The sequence below is a fragment of the Pyrus communis genome, chromosome 3 (assembly GCF_963583255.1).
Source record: "Pyrus communis chromosome 3, drPyrComm1.1, whole genome shotgun sequence".
NCBI classification, from domain to species: domain Eukaryota; kingdom Viridiplantae; phylum Streptophyta; class Magnoliopsida; order Rosales; family Rosaceae; genus Pyrus; species Pyrus communis.
Window position 1 is genome coordinate 69,140 of NC_084805.1, and position 20,326 is coordinate 89,465.

Here is a 20,326-nt window from a genome sequence, read left to right on the forward strand (position 1 = left end):
ACAAAAATCCAACGTGGCAGGTCGACATCCACCAGATCAAGCTTATAGTATATCCCTTCTCAGCCATTGCTTCTGAGTACTGAGATATAGAGAGGGTGTCCTGGCTGGGCAGGACGAAGCAAGTACTTGTAGCTGAGAATAGTTGTGAGTGCATCTGATATTCAAATGGCTTCTCTGGCAGCATCGACAGCGGCCGCCTCCCTCAGCGTGTCTGAAGTGCTCGGAAACAGCCTGGGCAACTTCAGCAGAGCAGCGAGGTCGGCCCCGTCAGCCACCACCCCAGCCACCTTCAAGACAGTCGCACTCTTCTCCAAGAAGAAGGCTGCGCCACCTCCCAAGGCCAAGGCTGTTGCTCCCGCTGATGAAGAGCTCTCCAAGTGGTATGGTAAGTGTATATCTAAATGTGTATACTTGCTCATCTTTAACATATGTCACACACTTGATGAAGAATGTAAGATAACATGTGGACTTAAACACATAAATGTAATGCACCTAGCTAATTAGAATTAGATTAATTCATTAGCTAATTATGTTCATGGTGGTATTCGTATTTCAGGTCCTGATAGAAGAATCTTCTTGCCATCGGGGCTCTTGGACAGATCAGAGATCCCAGAGTACTTGACTGGAGAAGTTCCTGGAGAGTAAGATAGTACTCTCTCTCTCTCTCTCTGGCTACTTAATTAATTACCAGATATCTAATCTAATCAAGGATTGTCCATTTCGTTAATGCAGTTATGGATATGATCCTTTTGGGCTAGGCAAGAAGCCAGAAGACTTCAGCAAGTAATGCAAATCCTCTCTCATCTGTTTCTCTCATGCTTAATTTCTCCTTAATTCAGTTTAATAAGTTGATGAATGTCAATGCAGATACCAAGCGTATGAGTTGATCCACGCTCGGTGGGCTATGCTTGGTGCAGCCGGATTCATCATTCCAGAGGCCTTCAACAAATTTGGCGCTAACTGCGGCCCTGAGGCTGTCTGGTTCAAGGTCATTCATTCGCATTTCATTTTCTTTTAAATTTTACAATTCTTGCAACTTGCTAAGAGTAATTGGACTAAAGTTTGAAAGATTGTTGACTCTTTTTGTACACATGATGAGGACATGAATGCAGACAGGAGCTCTACTCCTTGACGGGAACACATTGAATTACTTTGGTAAGAACATACCGATTAATCTTATCTTCGCTGTTGTTGCTGAGGTTGTTCTTCTTGGTGGAGCTGAATACTACAGACTCACAAATGGTTTGGTACGTACCTAGATTCATTTTATTTTCTTATATCATTGTTTGTTATTGTCTGAACTAACAATTCTGAATATTAATTTGAAAAAGGTAATACAACTTTAGAAAGTTAGTCCGACTATATTAGTGTACAAGGTAACTACAGCCTAGAAATAGTTCCAAACGTGCAAGTAGAACCATTGAGTTAAAACACTGGAACTTGGTTTTCCTCATGAAAATTCCGTAAACCTGAGGTCGAAGCCGAATGAGTTTAGCTAGATATAACTTACGTATTTGCTGTTATAGATGTCCTTTTAAGCAAAATAATAATTTAATTAAGGATGACAAATTGACAGTCTCATGACTGTTGTAGGAACTTGAGGACAAGCTTCACCCAGGTGGTCCTTTTGATCCACTGGGGCTCGCTAAGGATCCAGACCAGGCTGCATTGCTGAAGGTAAAGGAGATTAAGAACGGAAGACTTGCCATGTTTTCCATGCTTGGTTTCTTCCTGCAAGCGTATGTAACCGGAGAAGGCCCTGTTGAAAACCTATCAAAGCATCTGAGCGATCCCTTCGGCAACAACCTGCTGACTGTGATTGGTGGCTCTATCGAAAGAGCTCCAACCCTGTAATTTTATGTTTCCTTTTTGTCCTCCTCCAATCAAAATTGACATGCATTGTATATCACATCGAGTATGAAAGGCTTTTATGTTTTTAACCTTAATCCTTTAATGGAATTGCATTTATCTTTTCACTGTGTTTCGTACGTTCGTTGTTATAATAAGTACTATGTCATTCATGTTGGGGTATTACGTCATTCATGTTGGGGCTACGTCCACATTGGTGTTGATCCGATTTCACCATGTAAATTAAGAGAGCTACAATGTACATGGAGGCTCGATTTTTTTTTTTTTTTTTTTTTTTTTGAAAGCGACTATAAGGCTTCTCGAACCAGGAGTAGGGGTGCAACTTGGGTTGGGCCAATCCGAACCCGTCCATGTCCAACTCGAATTTAAACCCGAACAAGTAGGTTTTTTTTAGTTATAATCCGTCCGAACCCAACCCATTCAACCCGTTCATTGATTGTGTTGAGTTGGGTTGGTCATTTGCCTGTCCATCCCCAACCCAACCTAACCCGACTAACCAAACCTAACCCGACTAACCAAACCCAATCTAACTAGATTGTAACCTATATCAATTAATACTCATACTAGACCCAAGTGTGCCAAGTCAAAAAACCAACAACCTTTATAATAATTTTTTAATAAATTACCCTTTATAAATACTCAAGCTTTTAGGAAATAAGAGGTTTTGATTAGTCAGCCCATATTCGTAGTCTCTAAATCCTAAAGCTTCATAGTAGATTGATTTATGAAATTAGAGTTAGCTAGCTTTGATGCTACTTGGCTTAATTTTTTTAGGAATTCTTGGAAAGTAAGTTGTTACAAGATTAAACCTGAAAAAGTTGGGCAACCCAAACCCAACCCAAGTAAACCCTAACCCAATTAAACTCGAGCCCAAATGAACCCGAATGAAACACAACTCGAACCCGAGCCCGAATTGTAAAAGTTGGGTTAGGATTGGGTTGACCTTCCAACCCACCCAACCTGTCCGAGTTGCACCCCTAACCAGGAGTAGTTCACCAAAGTCATATAAAGAGTGATAACGAAGATGGAGGAAACAAAGATATTGGAGAAGCAAAGAGAATTTGTTGAAAAACGACTTATCATTATATTTTTGGATAATGATTACAAGGCAATGACTTTGTCTTATAAATACACAGCTATAACTAACTAAAGACTTAGGGACTGGTTTGGTATTGTTGTGCTAAACCTGCTTCTGATGTGCTGTGAGAATAAACAGTTGTGAAATAAAGCAGTAAAGTGTTTGGTAAACTTTTTTTTTTTGTAAAACTGCTTTTAGCCAAAAAAAAAAAAAAAAAAAAACAACAGTGTTAAAGTGTTTGGTAAATTTTTATGTAAAACCTCTGCGACGGTGTAAAATGACTAAAAAAGATATGATGTTGAATATTATATAATAAATTTTTCATCTTTTCTTTTATTATGACATTTATAAGATTTATATAAAGTATTTATAAATAGTTGTGAGCTTCGAAGAATGTACTTTTACCTTTTTTTTATTAAGATATTTATAATTTTTTTTATTCTATTATTTTCTCTAAGAGTCTTTTCTTCTTTACCTTGTCCCTATTTTATTTTTCCAGAACCTTTGTCATCTTCCGCCGCTCATTCCCTCTCTCCCCTTTCTCTCTCTGTCTTATCCTAAGGAAGGCTAGGTCATGGGGAAAGGAAGGCTGGGTCACATCAACCGATTCAAAGAAGATGGATGAACTTCGATTTCAGGACTTACCGCTGGTGTTAGCGGCGAAGGCATCGAGGCTTTCCTGTTGAGATTTTGGGTGTCAAGCAGATCTAGCATTCTTTGTGCAACCCAGATTTTGACCCAGAAATCCGACGAAAGGGCCCTGAATTTCAACAAAACGAACCTCCCGCCGCTCTTGTCCCAGAATTTCGAAGAAGCTTAGAGTCAGAGAGGATGGAAGAGAGACGTGGTGGGGTCAACGACGAAGTTGACGGGTATAATGTATAATTTATTTAATTAGTGAAGGCCATTTTGGGTATTGAAAAATTTCATTAAAGGCCTCAGCACCTCTTGCGAAATTAGTTTGTGCAGAAGCTGGGCAAGCAAAAAAAAGTCGATTTTTCAAAGCTAGGTTTTGCAGCTTTGTGTTTTTGGCTTTTTTTCACCCAAAACTGTAAAAAAAAAGCTAAAGTCGAATGTATACCAAACATAGCTCCTAGCTTTTTTTGATACCCGCTTTTTTCAGAAGCACCTCAATACCAAATCAGGGCTTGGACTAATGACATTTAGCCACATGGCACACTAATCACTAAACACTTATCATTACTTAAACCTTCATATCCTAATATTCCCCCTCAAACTTATGATGTGATTGACCAAGCATAAGATTGGAGTAATGCACAAAAAACAAAGGTGAACATAAACCTTTGGCGAGAATGTCTGCATATTGTTCCACAGATGCAACAAACTGCAAAGAAATGCAACCTTGCTGAGCACGCTCCCTCACAAAGTGGCAGTCAACCTCAATGTGTTTTGCTTTGGAGTGCAAAACTAGGTTAGTTGCTAAAGACATAGCAGAAATATTATCACAATGCAACAAGGGGGTATAGAACTGTCAATATGCAAGTCTTTGAGTAGTTGCTACAACCAAACAAGTTTTGCAGTAGTAGTTGCCATTGCCCTATATTCTGCCTCAGCAGAAGACTTGCTAACAATATGCTGTTTCTTGGAACACCAAGAGATAGGATTATGACCCAAGAAAATAACAAAACCGGTAGTGGATCGACGATCATTGGGATTCCCAGCCCAATCAGCATATGTATAAGCTTTGACAGATAGAGAACCAGGTCTAAAACACATGCCCCAATCCATTGTACCTTTGAGATACCTAAGAATTCTCTTAACAGTAACAAAGTGAAAATCCAAAGGTGACTGCATGAATTGACAGACTTGGTTAACATAATAGGTTATATCCGGCCTAGTGAAAGTTAAGTACTGCAAAGCTCCCACAATGCTCCTATAAGTCTTGGGATCTGAATAAACTAAACTGCCAGTTTTCAAAAGTTTTTTATTTGGATGACAGGGAGTGAGGCATGATTTGCAATTAAGCATATCCATCTTAAGTAACAACTCTTTGATATATTGAGATTGATGAACAAATAGACCCTGTGATTGATACTTTATCTGAAAACCAAGGAAGAAATGCAAAACCCCCAAATCCTTCATATCAAACTCCTTGGTAAGTTGAGATATAATAGTCTACATCTGAACATCTCTATCCCCAGTAAGAATTATATCGTCCACATACAACAGTGATAAGCTCATATTTATATATATTTTACATCAAATTCACTTGTCTTTTCTTAGTTAGTTCCTTATATTTTTGAGCTATTTACTTTGTTTTTGTGTTTTGTAGGATTTGTCAAGTAAAGAAAAGAAAAATAACGCAAGTGGAATTTTAAGTAACAAATTCATCAAAACTGCTTATGCAGGTCAGCTGACTTTGGAAGCAAGTTGCGGACAGTTCAGAATGAATTAAAGAATGAGACTTATATTCTTGGAAAGCTATGGATGTCTATTTTCTGGAGCATTTCGTGGATTGTTAATATCATTTTTCTAGAAGAAATTATGGCCATTTTAACACTGAAAGGTTCCCAAGAGGCTGAGCAGTTTGTAATTGACAAGAAAGCATTGAAAGCAATAAATCCAATAAAACTAACAGCCAAAACTGATGCAGCCAAGAACAAGCCAGCTAACACCTATTCAAATATCAGAGGAAATGGAAAATTAAGTGAGAGTAATTGGCATAAAGGCTGCCCAAAGAGTTACAATTGTTTTAGCATTTCCTCTCACTTATTGTCATCACTAAATGGCTGTTAGTGGGGTGAGTTATGGAAAAAAATTGTGGCAGCAGAAAAGAAGAAAAGGGCTGCAGGTTGCAGCGGAAAAGTGTGGAAGAAAAAAGGTGAAAGAAAAAGATAGGAAAAAAGGAAGAAAAGCAGGGAAAAAAGAAGGTTGCTGCGTTAGGGAAGGAAGGAAAGGAAGGAGGAAATCTTCGCATTCTCTTCTTTTGGTTTTATCTTCTCAAACTCATGTCTTTCTTTTGGTTTAATTTGAGAATTATGTGTAACTAATTTTTAGTAGTTAGGGGCTGTTTTGAAGCCCCGAATATGATTGCAAGTTTGTTATGACATTTCGTTTGAATTACTTTTATGAATGGATGAAAATTGGTTCACTACTTGTCTCATTGATGAATTCTTTATGTGTTTTCTATGGATGCATACTTAGTAAGGATATATAGGATTCTAATGCTATGAATGTGTGTGCCTGCCCTTGTCAAATGAGGACCTACATATGTTCTAGAGTAGTACTTGTTAATTGCGATTAACATGTGAATCAATTTCTAGGATAAGTAAGACAATGCTAGTACTTACGATGCCTTGTGCTGACTCAAACTCTTTTCGTTCTTAATGATTTCTACTTGTTAAATCTATGAACACGCCATTCTAGATTGCATGCTAGGGACTAAGTTAAGTTGAAAATGCCATTCTCTTAACATACCACATACGAAAGAGTAATAGGTTGAGTTCTAACATTGAGCCAACTTGAGCATCTTCATCTAGAAATAGAAGGAATTTGAATGAAACATAACATGTTTGTATGATTATTTGGTGGTGGATAGCAATTCCCCTAACTCGTTTTTCTTAATATGCGAACTACTTAAAATCTGTTTTTGTTCGATTTAATTTAAATAGCAAATCAACTCCAAAAATTTGTGTGAGTGTAGCTCTATGTGTCTAGTGTCTTCATATAAAATTTCATAGACTTTAGATAAGTGTAAGTTGGTCTAATAATTATTTTTCGGTGACTGATCAGTAGGGACAGCAACACAGTTTTTGTGACATTTTAAGTAGTTAGATAAAACAATCTTCTGCGGGAAAGACCCTTATTTTCATATGCTACAATTGACAAATCTTAGTGTTAATAAGGAAAATCAATAGGACATTTGTGTGCTACTTTGTGGTGTGCTTTTAATCCTATCAAACAGCAAGATAACCAGGGATATGCCATCATGTATAACAAATAAAGATGGATTAGCATAGGAACATTTAAACCCCAAAGAGAGTAAGAACTTGGTGAACTTGTCATTCTAAGCCCTTAGGGCTTATTTGAGACCATACAAAGACCTTTGCAACCTGCAAACATAATCAGGATGTGCTTTGTCAATGTATCCTTGTGGATGTGCCATGTAAACTTCCACCTTAAGCACACCATGTAAAAAAGCATTTTTTACATCCAATTGTTTCAACTTCCAACCTTTTGTTGCAGTCAATGCCATTATTAACCTCACTGTTGTTGGCTTCACAACATGACTAAAAGTCTCATAGTAGTCAAGTCCGGCTTCTTAGGAGAACCCTTTAGCCACTAACCTCACCTTATATTGTGCAATTGACCCATCAGAGTTCCTCTTGATCTTGTAAATCCGCTTACACCCTACCAAATTCTTATTAGAAGGTAAAGGAACAAAATGCCAAGTGTGTTGCTAAATTAAAGCAGATATTTCCTCATCCATTGCAATTTGCCAATGTACAGATTTGGAAGCAACACTATAGGACTGTGGTTTTGCATCAGGATTAGACTTTACTTGAACAGAAAAAACCCTTTTTCTTCTTAAAAATCCCAGACTTAGACCTGGTCTGCGTAAGATGTGTATTATGAGAAGAAATAAGTATTTGCTGCAACTCGGACACTTGAGAAGTAGTAATGAGTGGATGTAACTCTGAATCACCAGCAGCAGTGGAAATACATGGTGTAAGCAGCTCAGAAGTCGTTTGAACCCCAAGAGTAGAGCTCGATGTAGAAAATGAAGTAGGGAGGACAAGATCATAACTATTGCTTGTATGAGCCTGAGTAACACAAGGAATTGCAGTTTGACTATGTTTAAATACAACTGGTAAAGGTATAGGAACCATGGGTGGAGATGAAAAAATGTTGGGATGAACCACATGGGAAGACACATATGACTTAGACAGAGGTAAGACTTTTAATGATAAAGTGGGAAATTTATCTTCACCAAAGAGCACATGTCTAGAGACAATTAACTTGTGATCTTTCATTGATTAGCAAATGTAGCCCTTGTATTGAGCAGCATACCCCAAGAAAATACACTTAGTGGTCTTAGGTTCAAGTTTGTGAGATCGATAAGGTTTCATAGAAGGGTAACAAGCACACCCAAAAATCCTTAAATGATCCAATCGAGGAGGCACATGAAACAAAGATTCAAAATGAGATTTCATACACAGAGTGGGTGTAGGCATCCTATTGATAAAGTAAATAGCAATAGCACACACATGGTACCAAAACTGAGGAGACAAAAAAGCTTGTTGAAGTAAAGTAATTGCACTTTCAACCATATGTCTATTTTTTTCTCTCAGCTAAGCCATTTTGGGCTGACATATAGGGACAAGACCTTTGATGAACAATACCCTTGGTGGTGAGAAAGGTTTGAAACTGGTGACTAACATACTCCCCACCCTCATCACTCTGGAAAATTTTAATATTGGAATTGAAAAAAATGTGAATAAATGCATGAATTGCACAAACACTCCAAACACAACAGCTTTATTCATTAATGGAAAAATCCAAGTATATCGAGTACATTCATCGATAAACGACACATAATACCTATACCCTTTTAAAGACATTTGAGGTGCAAGCCCCCATACATCCGAATGAGTGACCTCAGATGGAATTACAGACTTGGGTTTATTAGAAGGAAAAGGAAGATGAGTGAACTTGCCTTGCAAGCAAGCTGTACAAGTGTGAGGTTGAGAATTACAATGAAAGGGTATAGAAGACTTATTAAGAGCTAGTGTAACAATGGAATTTGTTGGATGACCCAACCTACAATGCCATAAAGAAGATGACACTTTTTTACCTAAGTATGCTACTAGAGAAAATTGTCTAGATTTGAACATAGGAATGGGATAAACTGCATTGTTACTCAGCCCTTGGAATAGAACTTTCTGGGTGACCTTGTCCTGCACACAAATAAAAGACTCATCAATAATGCATCTGCAATTATTATTCTAGCATAGTTGATTCATGGACAGCAAGTGTTGTGATAACTGAGGAACATGCAATATAGAGTTCAATTTAAAGCTATAAGACTTAGTATGAAGCATGGAATTGCCAATGTGTGCAATAGATAAACCTTCACCATTTACACTGCTCACAGTTTCTGGAGAAGAATAGGGTGCAGCCACTTGAAGATTGGAAAGCTCATAGGTCATATGATTTGTTGCCTCAGAGTCAAGCAACCAATATTCTTGTGATAGAGCTGAAGGAGATCAAGTGGTTGTAGCATTCATGGCAACATGAGAATAGGACTGAGACATTCCACTTGAAAATGGATATTGTTGTGGAGAAAGAACAGCAGAAGATTGATATTGAGGTGGAACACCAGAGAGTGGACCATATAGAGAACCAAAAGCATATGGAACAGAAAACCCTTGTGAATGAGAAGAATATCCCTATGTTGGAATGAAAGACTGAGGAGTATTATTAGCTCAATCAAAACATGTGGCAAATGTGTGACCAACTCTATGGCAAATTTGACACCCATTTTGATAACAATTGAGCACAGAGTGACCCTTCCTATCACAGATTTGACATTTCTATTGAGTTGATGGGGTTAAGATGGTAACCTTTGATGTCCTAAAGACTGATACACAGGTTGAGACTGGGCCTGAAACTAGTTCCCTCTAGAGAATTGAGACTGAGAAAACTAAGGTTAAGACCCTAAGAATAACTTCTTGCCTTTGCCTTTGTTTTTGATATTATTCCCCCTGAAATTATTGTAGGACTCTGATCCAATTTAAGACACAAAAGCCAAAGGACCAGGAACATCCATTTGTGAAAAATGAGTTGGGAAAGGCAATTGTTGAAACTGAGGCACACTGGATGAACTGCCCATATGACTTCCAAAACTTGAAGATTGAGCAAGCATGGCAAACATTAAAGGAACTGACTTTGCCACTTCTTCTAAGGTCGACTCTTCAGCTTTAAGTTGAGACCCCAATTCTTTCAAGGATACAAGGTTTTCTCTACCACGAATCACTGATTTAATTGTGTTAAATTCAAAAGGTAAACCACGAAGAGCAACAATTACAATGTCTTCATCAGAAATTACAACTCCAACTGCAGCAAGTTGATCTCTAGTATTCTTAATTCTCTGAAGATACTCATTAACAGTCTCAGGACCTTTCTTGATATTCTGCAAATCAATCTTCATCTGAATAATGCTAGTACGAGTCATATTTGCAAAATGTTCTCTAAGATTCAGCCACATTTCTTGAGAACTCTGACATCCAATCACACAAGACAAGGCAGCAGGTGACAGTGTAGCAGTAATAAGAGTCATAAATGCTTTATCATGAATTTTCCACACCTTATATGCATCAGAAATCACCAGTGTGTTATCATCAACTTCTCATTCAGAATCAGTCTCAACAAACTTGTTAGGGTAAGCAACAAAACCACATATTCCATTGCCATCTAATAATAACTCCATTTGAAAATTCCAAGTGACATAATTGGAATCATCTAATTTCACGGTGACAGTATTGCTCACACTTAGAATTAGATAAGCAATCGGTGATTGAGTGAGAACTAATTACACCGGGGTTACCATTGTGAGTATGTAAGCACAAACAAGAACTTCTTCACATAATACAAAATTGAAAACAACTACTCAATCGATCAAGAATTCCCCAAAAAAACTAAGGTTTATGCGATCAAGAATCAAGACAACCAACAAATCACTAACAATTAAAAAGCGATAATCAACAAGCAACCAGACAGAAGAATATCATCTTCGCAGAGGAAAAGAATCAATCGACAAGCAGAAAAACCCCCAAATGCTAGGGTTGAAACGATCCGCCGACTACACCGACAATCAACACCGGAGTTGAAGCAAGACTGAAACCAAACAACAACACAAACGCTAAACAAGCGGAAGCAAAGAAGATCGTCAATCGACGGTGCGAGCCTCGACCGATGAAGATACCATGATAATGAAGATGGAGGAAACAAAGATATTGGAGAAGTAGAGAGAATTTGTTGAAAAACGACTTATCATTATATTTTTGGATAATGATTACAAGGCAATGACTTTGTCTTAGAAATACACAACTATAATTAACTCAAGGCTTGGACTAATGACATTTAGCCACATGGCACACTAATCACTAAACACCTGTCATTACTTAAACCTTCATATCCTAAGAAATAGTTTGACAAGCTAGGCAATGAGCAACGCCATTTCCTTGGCGATGGGAGGCTAGGGTTTGCTCTCTTTGCCATCCTCCTAAAGCAAGGGTAAAGATCATTTCCATAGAATAAGGGTTTCCTTCCTTCTTACATAAATCATGGGCTAAAGGCTCAAATACTAAGGTCCAATATATGGTACAATAATTTACAATAATTACCCAGATGGAATATCAATTAATCCAAAAATGACTCTTTCCCAATAATAAAAAACACATGTACTGATATGTAAAGATCAAAACCTTTAAGAAATGAAAACAATATCTGCATTTGTTAAAGTTGTGACCACTTACACGAGAGAGATGGGTTTACAAGGGTTTGTGGTTACCAAGATGCCCCGGAAGAGGTCATCGCCTTCTTCTCTCAATGTCGGCACATGAGTGAGAGGGAGTGAGCGTGGTGAGGTGGGGGTGGCATAAGATGATTAATTTGACAGTTGATACCGACCGTTGCTGCATGGGAGAATGAGGACGGTTTGCGTAGTTAGATTCAAACCTGAAGAAGTCAACCCCCAAGCTCGCCTGCTAGCTCCTACTCACTAGGTATTAGAAAGTAGGATTAATCTCAGTTCGTTACCCTAAAGTTTCTTGATTTTCAACATTTCAAGTTTTTTTTATTCCAGTTTAGTACTTAAAAACATAATTTTGTGACATTTTCATATATCTATTAAGTTTTCTATTAGAATCTCCATTAACTGATGATGTGGTGTTCACGTGTACAATGACTAATGCTACGTCTCAATATAGGCTTATATATTAAAATTTTTAAAAAATTAAAAATCAATTTAGGTCTCTCATCTCCCTCCTCTGCACCCAGTACCCCATCCCTCTTTCACTCCTCCACACCCACCCTCTTCCCCTTCCCTCTCCAAACCTAAATGAAAACCCATGAAATTCAACACCATCAAATTCAAAAATGGAAAACCAAACTATTTGATTATGTTTGAAATCAAAGAAGCCAACAACAAATCTACCTATAAAGCCAAATCAAGAGTTTTGTTGCCGATTTCGAACTCGCTGTGCGCGGTTCCTCAGAATTCTAGCTCCTCCCCCATATCCATGTCCACCGTCAGTGGGATTGAAGGTTTCAGTGAGCAAACAGAGCTGGGTTCTTTATTTTTTATGGTAATTGATGAAATTTGGTTCTTTGGTTCGAATTCGCAACACCCTAGATTGATTTTTTTTAGGTTTAGGGTCAGGATTGGATTGGATTTGAGGCATGGTTTAGATGAGGACGGGATTGATGATCCCAGAGGAGGATGATTTCTTTGTAGGTTTAAGGTTTAGATTTTTATTTATTTATTTATTTTTTAATTTTCTTTTAAATTTTTAATATCCATGTGTGCCCATATTGACATGTGGTGCTCAGTTATTTTCACGTGGATGTCATGTCATAAGTTAATAGAGGTTTTGACATAAAACTTAACGGATGTATGAACTATGAAAGTGTCCTAGAATTATGACTTTAGGTACCAAATTGGGACGAGAAAAACTTGATTTATGAAATGTTGAAAACCCAAAAGCTTCAAAATAATAAACTGAGATTAATCCTAAAAAGGTAATAAGTGTTGTAGAACAGTGGATGTCCACTCAAATAATTAAATACTAGGCAAGTTGCCCTTCCACTATCTGCAAAAGCTTGCTTTCTATGACTCTTATTTTCTATATAAATACAAAACCCCACACAACACCAAAGAGAAAGACTCACGGCAGAGATAGGAAGAAAAAAGAGAGATGAAGAAGAGAGTAGAGAATAGAGAGAATTATTTTGGTACTCCTATTATTCCAGCTATAAATGAAAGCACCATTGCTGCCCCGAGGACGTACTCCAGTCACATTGACTGTAGAGGAATCTCGTAAATTTTGTGTCTTATTTCATTTATTCCACTGCACACACCGTCGATTTTACAACAAGTTATCAGCACGAGAAGCTCTCATGTAAGTGGAAAGCACAACGCCATAAATCCGGTGAAGCATTATCTACCTCTCACCTCTGCCAACCAAAATCTCACAAAATAAAAGGTATGTTCATTTTATGTCTCTCCCACCGCGCTAGAAGCGCCTCACCGAATTTCGGTACGACCTGTAGTCGTCACGAGATAAGAAAACTCGTACCTGACAATTGGTTTCCAGAGATCCAGAAGAATCTCATCAGACTTGGAAACCCAAATTGAGTTGTTTTCGACGAATCTCGAGAACTCCCATGAATACTTGGTTGTCTGAGATGGTGATGGCAGGACTGACTCCACACATACCTCATTCTCTTGTGCCTTCATCAACTCCGTCGTCATCTATGTCTTTATAGGGAGGTTCTTGCATCGCGGTGCCATGTTCTTTGGGCCATACAAGAACAGCGCCAGTCTCTGGTAGCCTTTTTGGATTGAATTGGTTTTTTGTGACCTCCATGACAACCTAGCTAGTCCTGGGTTTCGAGACTGGTAGAGACAGACAAAGAAAGAAAAAAGGGGAAGTTTATGGAATATGCATGACACCATCTGAAAAAGGCAATAATGCACGACACCATTTGAGAAAAAAAGCAAGAAATAAAAAAAAAATGGAAAAGACAGAATGATGCAGTTGCACTATCTGAATGAAAAATAATAACGGGGCTAAAGTTTTTGGAATGATGCAGCATGTGAATGAAAAAGAAAAATAATAATAAAAAAAAAAAGGTAAAGGCTTTTGGATGGTGTTGCACCATTTGAAAAGAAAGAAGAAAATATATATGTATTTATTTATGTGAATGGTGTTGGCTTAAAACTCTTTCACAATTTCTATTTACTTTAAAGAAATTTATTTATCATGGATGATTTTACTGCCTACTGCTTTAACTTTTGATTTATGTGAATAGTGCTGAATTAAAGCCCTTGTCACAAGTTTTATTTACTTAAATGCAATTTATTTACTACAGCTGAAATTACCGCCTATTGCTTTAATTTATTTATTGTACTTATCTTTTGTTACGATAAGTATATACAAGACCTGAAGTTCCTTGATCAGATCAGAACCTGCAATTTCTTGATCCTCGTCATATAAAATGATTGGACGCGAAGTTCCATCATACAAAAAGATCGAGCATGAAGTCCCTTGATCCTCAAGATCAAGACATGAAGTTCCTTGATGAGTACAGTAAGTTTGAAGTGCCGCAATGCCTCAACTTAACTGTAATAAAGGCCATAAGAGTCTCAGTCTACAGACTATTAAATAAGGACCAGAAGTTCCTCCTGTCCATACTCAAAATGGTTTAGCATAAGCATTTAGTAAGCGGATGAAATTGATTACCCGCGCTCTGCTCATGAAAACAAAATTGCTAGTTTTCACATAGGTACATGCTATTTTGCATGATGCATTATTAATTTGGTTAAGATTTGTTACCAACCATCAATATTTCTCAGTACAACTAGTGTTTGGGAACCAGCTAAACATTATACATTTACGAGTTTTTGGTTGTGTTATCTTTGTGCCTATTGCATTGTCACAACGTACTCAAATGAGGCATAATCGCGGATTGGGCATTGGTGTTCATTCAATATTTGGATCCCTTGACTGGGGATACGTTTACCGCATGGTTTGTGGACTGTCATTTTGATAAGACAATTTTCCCTCCATTAGGTGGAGAAAATAACATCATTCCAGAAGAACGATGAGAAAATAACACCGTTCTAGAAGAATGATAAGTAAAGACCGTTCCAGAAGAACGAAGAGAATTTGTCTTATTTTGATTCACGAAGCAATTAATGAGAAAATGAAGTAAGAATAATTGAATGATGCAACGATGTGTCAATCAAATGGCAGATGCATTAATGATGTAACGAAAGTGATGAAATCACATATACTTGCTACAAATGTGCCTACAAGAATTAATGTCCCTGTTGGACAATATAGTGAGGCAGTAAATGATTTATCTATTGCACACCTGAAGCATGGCAGACCTTCAGACTCAAAAGGTTTAGTCATTTGAATGAAGAAGAATATGACACTACTGAACTATTGCATTCTCGAAGCATAACTGTTGCATAACAGTCGTCACATGGATATACGTCCCAGAAAGGACAATCCGCGAACATGGGAATTTTGATGTCTCATGCATGAAGCATGATAGACGTATAGGTTCCAATGACTCAACTCCTGGAAGTAGAGATTAAAATCTAAGCTCTATAACGCTCAAAAAGAGGTTATGATCTGCATTCTCTAAATTACGACTATCCTGGAGGAGATAGTGAAGAGGCAATGGATATCCAAAAGAAATGAAAAGCTTTTATGCATGCGCATGCACATGAGAATATGGGATCACGGATTGATGATAACCAATGGTAATTTTGGTTTTTATAAGTAGCCACTAAATTCATCAATGAGCTGTGTTGATATTGAGTTATGTTCTTTTCTGTCAACAAAAATTATTGGCCAAAAATGGAGAAAGACAATTCCATTACAATTTTCTAAGAACGTGGAAAAATGGACCTATGTACTTGAATATAATACAAATAGCCAAAAGATGTTAAACCAAGGAGGTTACATATGGGCATTATATAGTGAAATACACTCATATGATATGACACAAGGTTACTAATTGAAACTTGAAATTATACTCTTGTAAACGAGTTCATATGAATAGAGAATTATATACAAAGGGTTGTGAGTCGCCCATATCATATCTCCATAAGTAAATCCCTCAAGTATACATGGGAGCAAATTGCCCTGTATAAATTCCAAAGGAAAATCCCTGAAGGATTCAAAGTGCTTGAACTAAGCCCTAGAAGGGTAAAACATGAATTATGTACTCAATACCACTGGATGGTATAAATTGACTTAGTGAGTACTATCATTATGATATTGTTGCAACATACTAAAATCTCTTGCAAGAGTTGATGACGTTAAATTGGAACTCTTGAAAAGTCTAGAAAAATTATAAAGTGTTGAGAGAAATATTGTCTCGAACTGCAGATCAAACAATCTACCAACACGAATCTTATCCATGATGTTTATGATATTAAAGAATCAAATGGATTGAAGATTATGAGTTGAATACTCAAATGATGTAGACACTAAGAATGATCATTTATCTTCATGAGGGTAAAGATAAATTGATATTCGGTCCAGAAGTACCACATCTTAGTGAAGTATATGCTTTGTTGTATTTAGCACAATACACTGAATGAAATAAAACTTATCTATTAATATCTTCGAGAAATTACAGATATGTGCATATACATGAGTTAAAACAAACAAATAAGATCTTCATAAAGGTTGCTCATGTGAAGCCTCAGTGCTCGGCAGTATCCCAGAGGGGGGAACTGGAGATTGATCATGTGACACCCCAGTACTTGGCAAAACATCAGAAGGGGAAGGCATCAGTTGCCTTCGGAATCTAGCAACGAACCTCTTATGATCACTTTGAATCCAACTTTCGGATTTTAGCAACTGGTTAAGCTTTCTTTTCATGTTCGTTGAGTAAGTATTTGCAAGCACGTGTAAGTCTCTATTCTCATGCTTGAGCCATCTGATCTCTTGTTTAAGACTTGCCACCTCAGCCATCAATGATTCAACTTGGCGAGTTTGAGCAAGTATGCGTTGGCCCATATTGGATGCAGAGCCTGCACATTGAACACTGAGAGCCAAGGAGTCTTGAACAGTTGACTCATCATACCATTTTGAAAGGATTCTGTTATCCTTTAGAGTGAGAAGATTCTTAGCTACCATTGTAGCGGTTATGTTATTCTTCATCACAGAGTCCCCAACCGTCAGATGACCATTAGAAGATAAGAAGGAAAGACGTCATATATTATCCTAATGTGATTCGTTTATATCACTCCTAAGACTCAAATCTAAGCAAATATTAGATGGGTTAGCCATTTTCAGAAATGATGAAAGAAAAATGAGGTCAAATAAAATCTCAGAAGTGTAAGAAGGGGAAAATTTCTACGAGCAGCAACTTTCTGAGCATACTCTTGAACACAATTGATGTCTCTATAAAAGAAGAGGCAATAGAGCCACTTGTTTAGAGATCGAAGAGACATCGCTCTCCAAATTTTAAAAGCCAGATTTTCCTAAATAAAGTTTGTTGGTACTTTTCAAACACAATCTCAGTCTTTCGAATATCACGTGTAACTTTGTCAAATATCTCTGACAAAGTTGAAAACACGTAAATCTTATTGTTCTAATTACACCACAATTGTTGACAAGAGTAAAGGTATAACACCACTACCTGCTATTGGGAAATCCCTATATATGTCGACCTCTGTGCTCCATAACAAGGCAGACCTGCAAGAATACCTAACTCTTCCTCATCTCCGAGAATGCATCTTCAACAAAGCATCTCGAAATACTCAGATTTCTTCCTCTCTGAGAATACTTCTTCAAACAAGTCACACCATAGCAAGAGTATCTCATATCATTAGGGTCAAAAGCAAGAGTATCTCATATCTTGTTGTCTCGCTGTCATTTTCTTTGTCCTTGTTCTCACCTGCAGGATAAGGAGAAAGAGAGCAATCAGCTGGCACTTGGAATCAACCTTTCGATCTAGAACTTATTGCCTGGAATCTTTGCCTGGTTGCTTATCTTGCATTGCTCTCGAGTACTCATTTTCAAGTGTTGATATGATGTTGGTTATTTACACTAAAGTTGCTAAGCATAATGAGTCGCTGAGAAGTGATGTTTTGCAGGACCATTCAAATGCAAGGTTTGCATTCCACTACTGCATCAGTGAACAAATACTATAAGAGAAGATGCCACACATGCAAGGGGGAAAACCAGGGAAAATACCACTTCTACAAAGGGAACAAATAAAGCAAGCAAAAATGATACATTGAAGCATGTGGAGACAAGTGCAAAAAACACATGCTAATTCATCCCCACCAAAACGAAAGATCACTTGCCACGTGAAGCTCATCATGGTCAAATTTCATTCAAGATCAAGTCTCGACGGCCCTTGAAGAAATCACAAGTCTGATTCAAGATCAAGTGTCCACCACCCTCGAATCAAATTTAGCTCTAGATAAATGAAGTAAATTCAGACCTTTGGAGGAAACCAGAAGGCCCTCCAGCCCAGTTCAAGAACAAGCCTGTGGAAAGTCAACAAGCACAACAGATATGGTACTACTCATCAGGGGGAGCATCCAAAAACAAATCAAGATTTTAACGAGTCAATCGAAGACTTGTGGCCATCCAATGGGGAGTGTTGTAGAACAGTGGATGTCCACTCAAATAATTAAATAATGGGCAAGTTACCCTTCCACTATATGTTGAAGCTTGCTTCCTAGGACTCCTATTTTCTATATAATTACAAACCCCACACAACGCCAAAGAGAGAGACTCACGGCAAAGATAGGAAGAGAGAGGAAGAGAAAAGAGAGATGAAGAAGAGAGGAGAGAATAGAGAGAATTATTTTTGTACTCTTATTATTCCAGATTATAAATGAAAGCACCACTGCTGCCCTGATGATGTACTCCAGTCACACTGACTGTAGAGAAACCTCATAAATTTTGTGTCTTGTTTCATTTATTTCATTGCACACACCGTCAATTTTACAGCAATAAGAAAATTATAGAACTAATGAATGCGATAGTACCTGATGCTGTTTTATATTTGTTATAAAAGTAGGTGAGTTGGTTGTTAATTCAGAACATGATTATATTACAGAGCTCAACGTTCATTAGTTGGATACTGACCCTTCTCACAAATCAGCTTCTTTTAAGTGAACTAAGTTCACTGATTTTTTCGTGTGCAGTGTGGCGTTGTTGATGGCCTCCGGGAGGAAATCATTATTAATGTTGAACAGGTGCTGAAGCTTGAGTTTTTGGCGTTGTTGATGGCCTCCGGGAGGAAATGGAGAAGGTTTTCACTTGGAAACCAAAACTTGAGTTTTTGGGTATTTTTTTGTTCCGCTATGCATTTTACTTGAATATTTGTTCTTACATGCACCTGCAAAAATGTTTCTTACAGTTAATAGGCACTTTGGAGAAACGTATGTATTCATATACTCAGATTAGTAGATCTCACAGAATATTCAGAATGGTATGTCCATATTAATATATTATATATTTTTTTATGTAGAGCCTCCAATAAAATTTTGGATTTACTACCAAGTCCTATGTAATGGTATCTGTATCTTAATTTGTTTTTACTTCTTCACGGACATTGCTATAACACATTCAGTCTCCTATTTTAACACTTATATACAATATTTATGACTCATTGAAATCTTATGATATGCCGAGAGAGAGAGAGAGATAGATGATTTTTGACACACCCCGACTCGATATGTTCATTAAGACTCCAAATCGAGCTATGTTGGCCGACACCTCCGGACTGGGATGTGACAATTTTGCTATGCTTGATAAAACTGAAAATAAAAGGAGAACTCGATATGTTCATTAGGACTCCAAATCGAGCTATGCTGGCCGACACCTCCGGACTGGGATGTGACAATTTTGCTATTCTTGATAAAACTGAAAATAAAAGGAAAATCTAAGGTAGGATTTGCATCCGTACGAGCTTTTATTCTGTAGCACAATCTTTTATATCGTTCAAATTAATCTTTTATATAATTTTCAATTATCCCATAGTAACGCACGGACATAAATTTCTAGTCTTACTTAAATTACATATTAATGAAACTCTCTTTGTCAATTAAAAGAGGGTAAAAAAATATTTTTTCTTTTATCACAACAAAAAAAAATTAAGGACGGTAACGTAATGTTACAAATCAAAATTTTACTATTTTTTGTTTAAGCCTCACATTTCCACAGTTCTCTCTCGCTCTCTTCCTATATATATATATATATATATATATATATATATATATATATATATATATCTTTTCATGATTTCTATCTTAAATTAAATTTGGAGCGACTGAGAATGGCTATCAACAACTTGCTTTTATCAAGCTGGCAAATCATTCCGTGTTTTTTATAACAACTATGACATGACTATTGGTGTATTGAAGTTAAATTAGTTTATTGTCTCTTGTTACTTTCTTTTTCTTTTCTTTTTTTAGTATATCGATATTTTTGTACTAAAAATATGAAGAATTCGGTTAAACCACACAATCGACAGCCTAATTTAGTATCGAATTTGCCATTCATAAGATAATTTAGTATCGAATTTGCCATTCATAAGATTCGAACCTAAAACCTCTCATTTCTAATTGAAGAGAAAAACCACCAGACCGTA

At 37.1% G+C, this 20,326-nt stretch overlaps 1 protein-coding gene across 1 annotated transcript; it reads left to right on the top strand.

Annotated features, from left to right (window-relative positions):
• Positions 1-64: 64 nt before the first annotated feature.
• LOC137728848 (chlorophyll a-b binding protein CP26, chloroplastic-like) lies at positions 65-1,976 on the top strand. The gene is made up of 6 exons (XM_068467631.1): positions 65-385; positions 557-641; positions 733-783; positions 868-988; positions 1,113-1,247; positions 1,594-1,976. Exons 1-6 carry the CDS (start codon positions 166-168, stop codon positions 1,852-1,854), a joined length of 873 nt encoding a protein of 290 aa, XP_068323732.1. The 5' UTR covers positions 65-165; the 3' UTR covers positions 1,855-1,976.
• Positions 1,977-20,326: the final 18,350 nt, after the last annotated feature.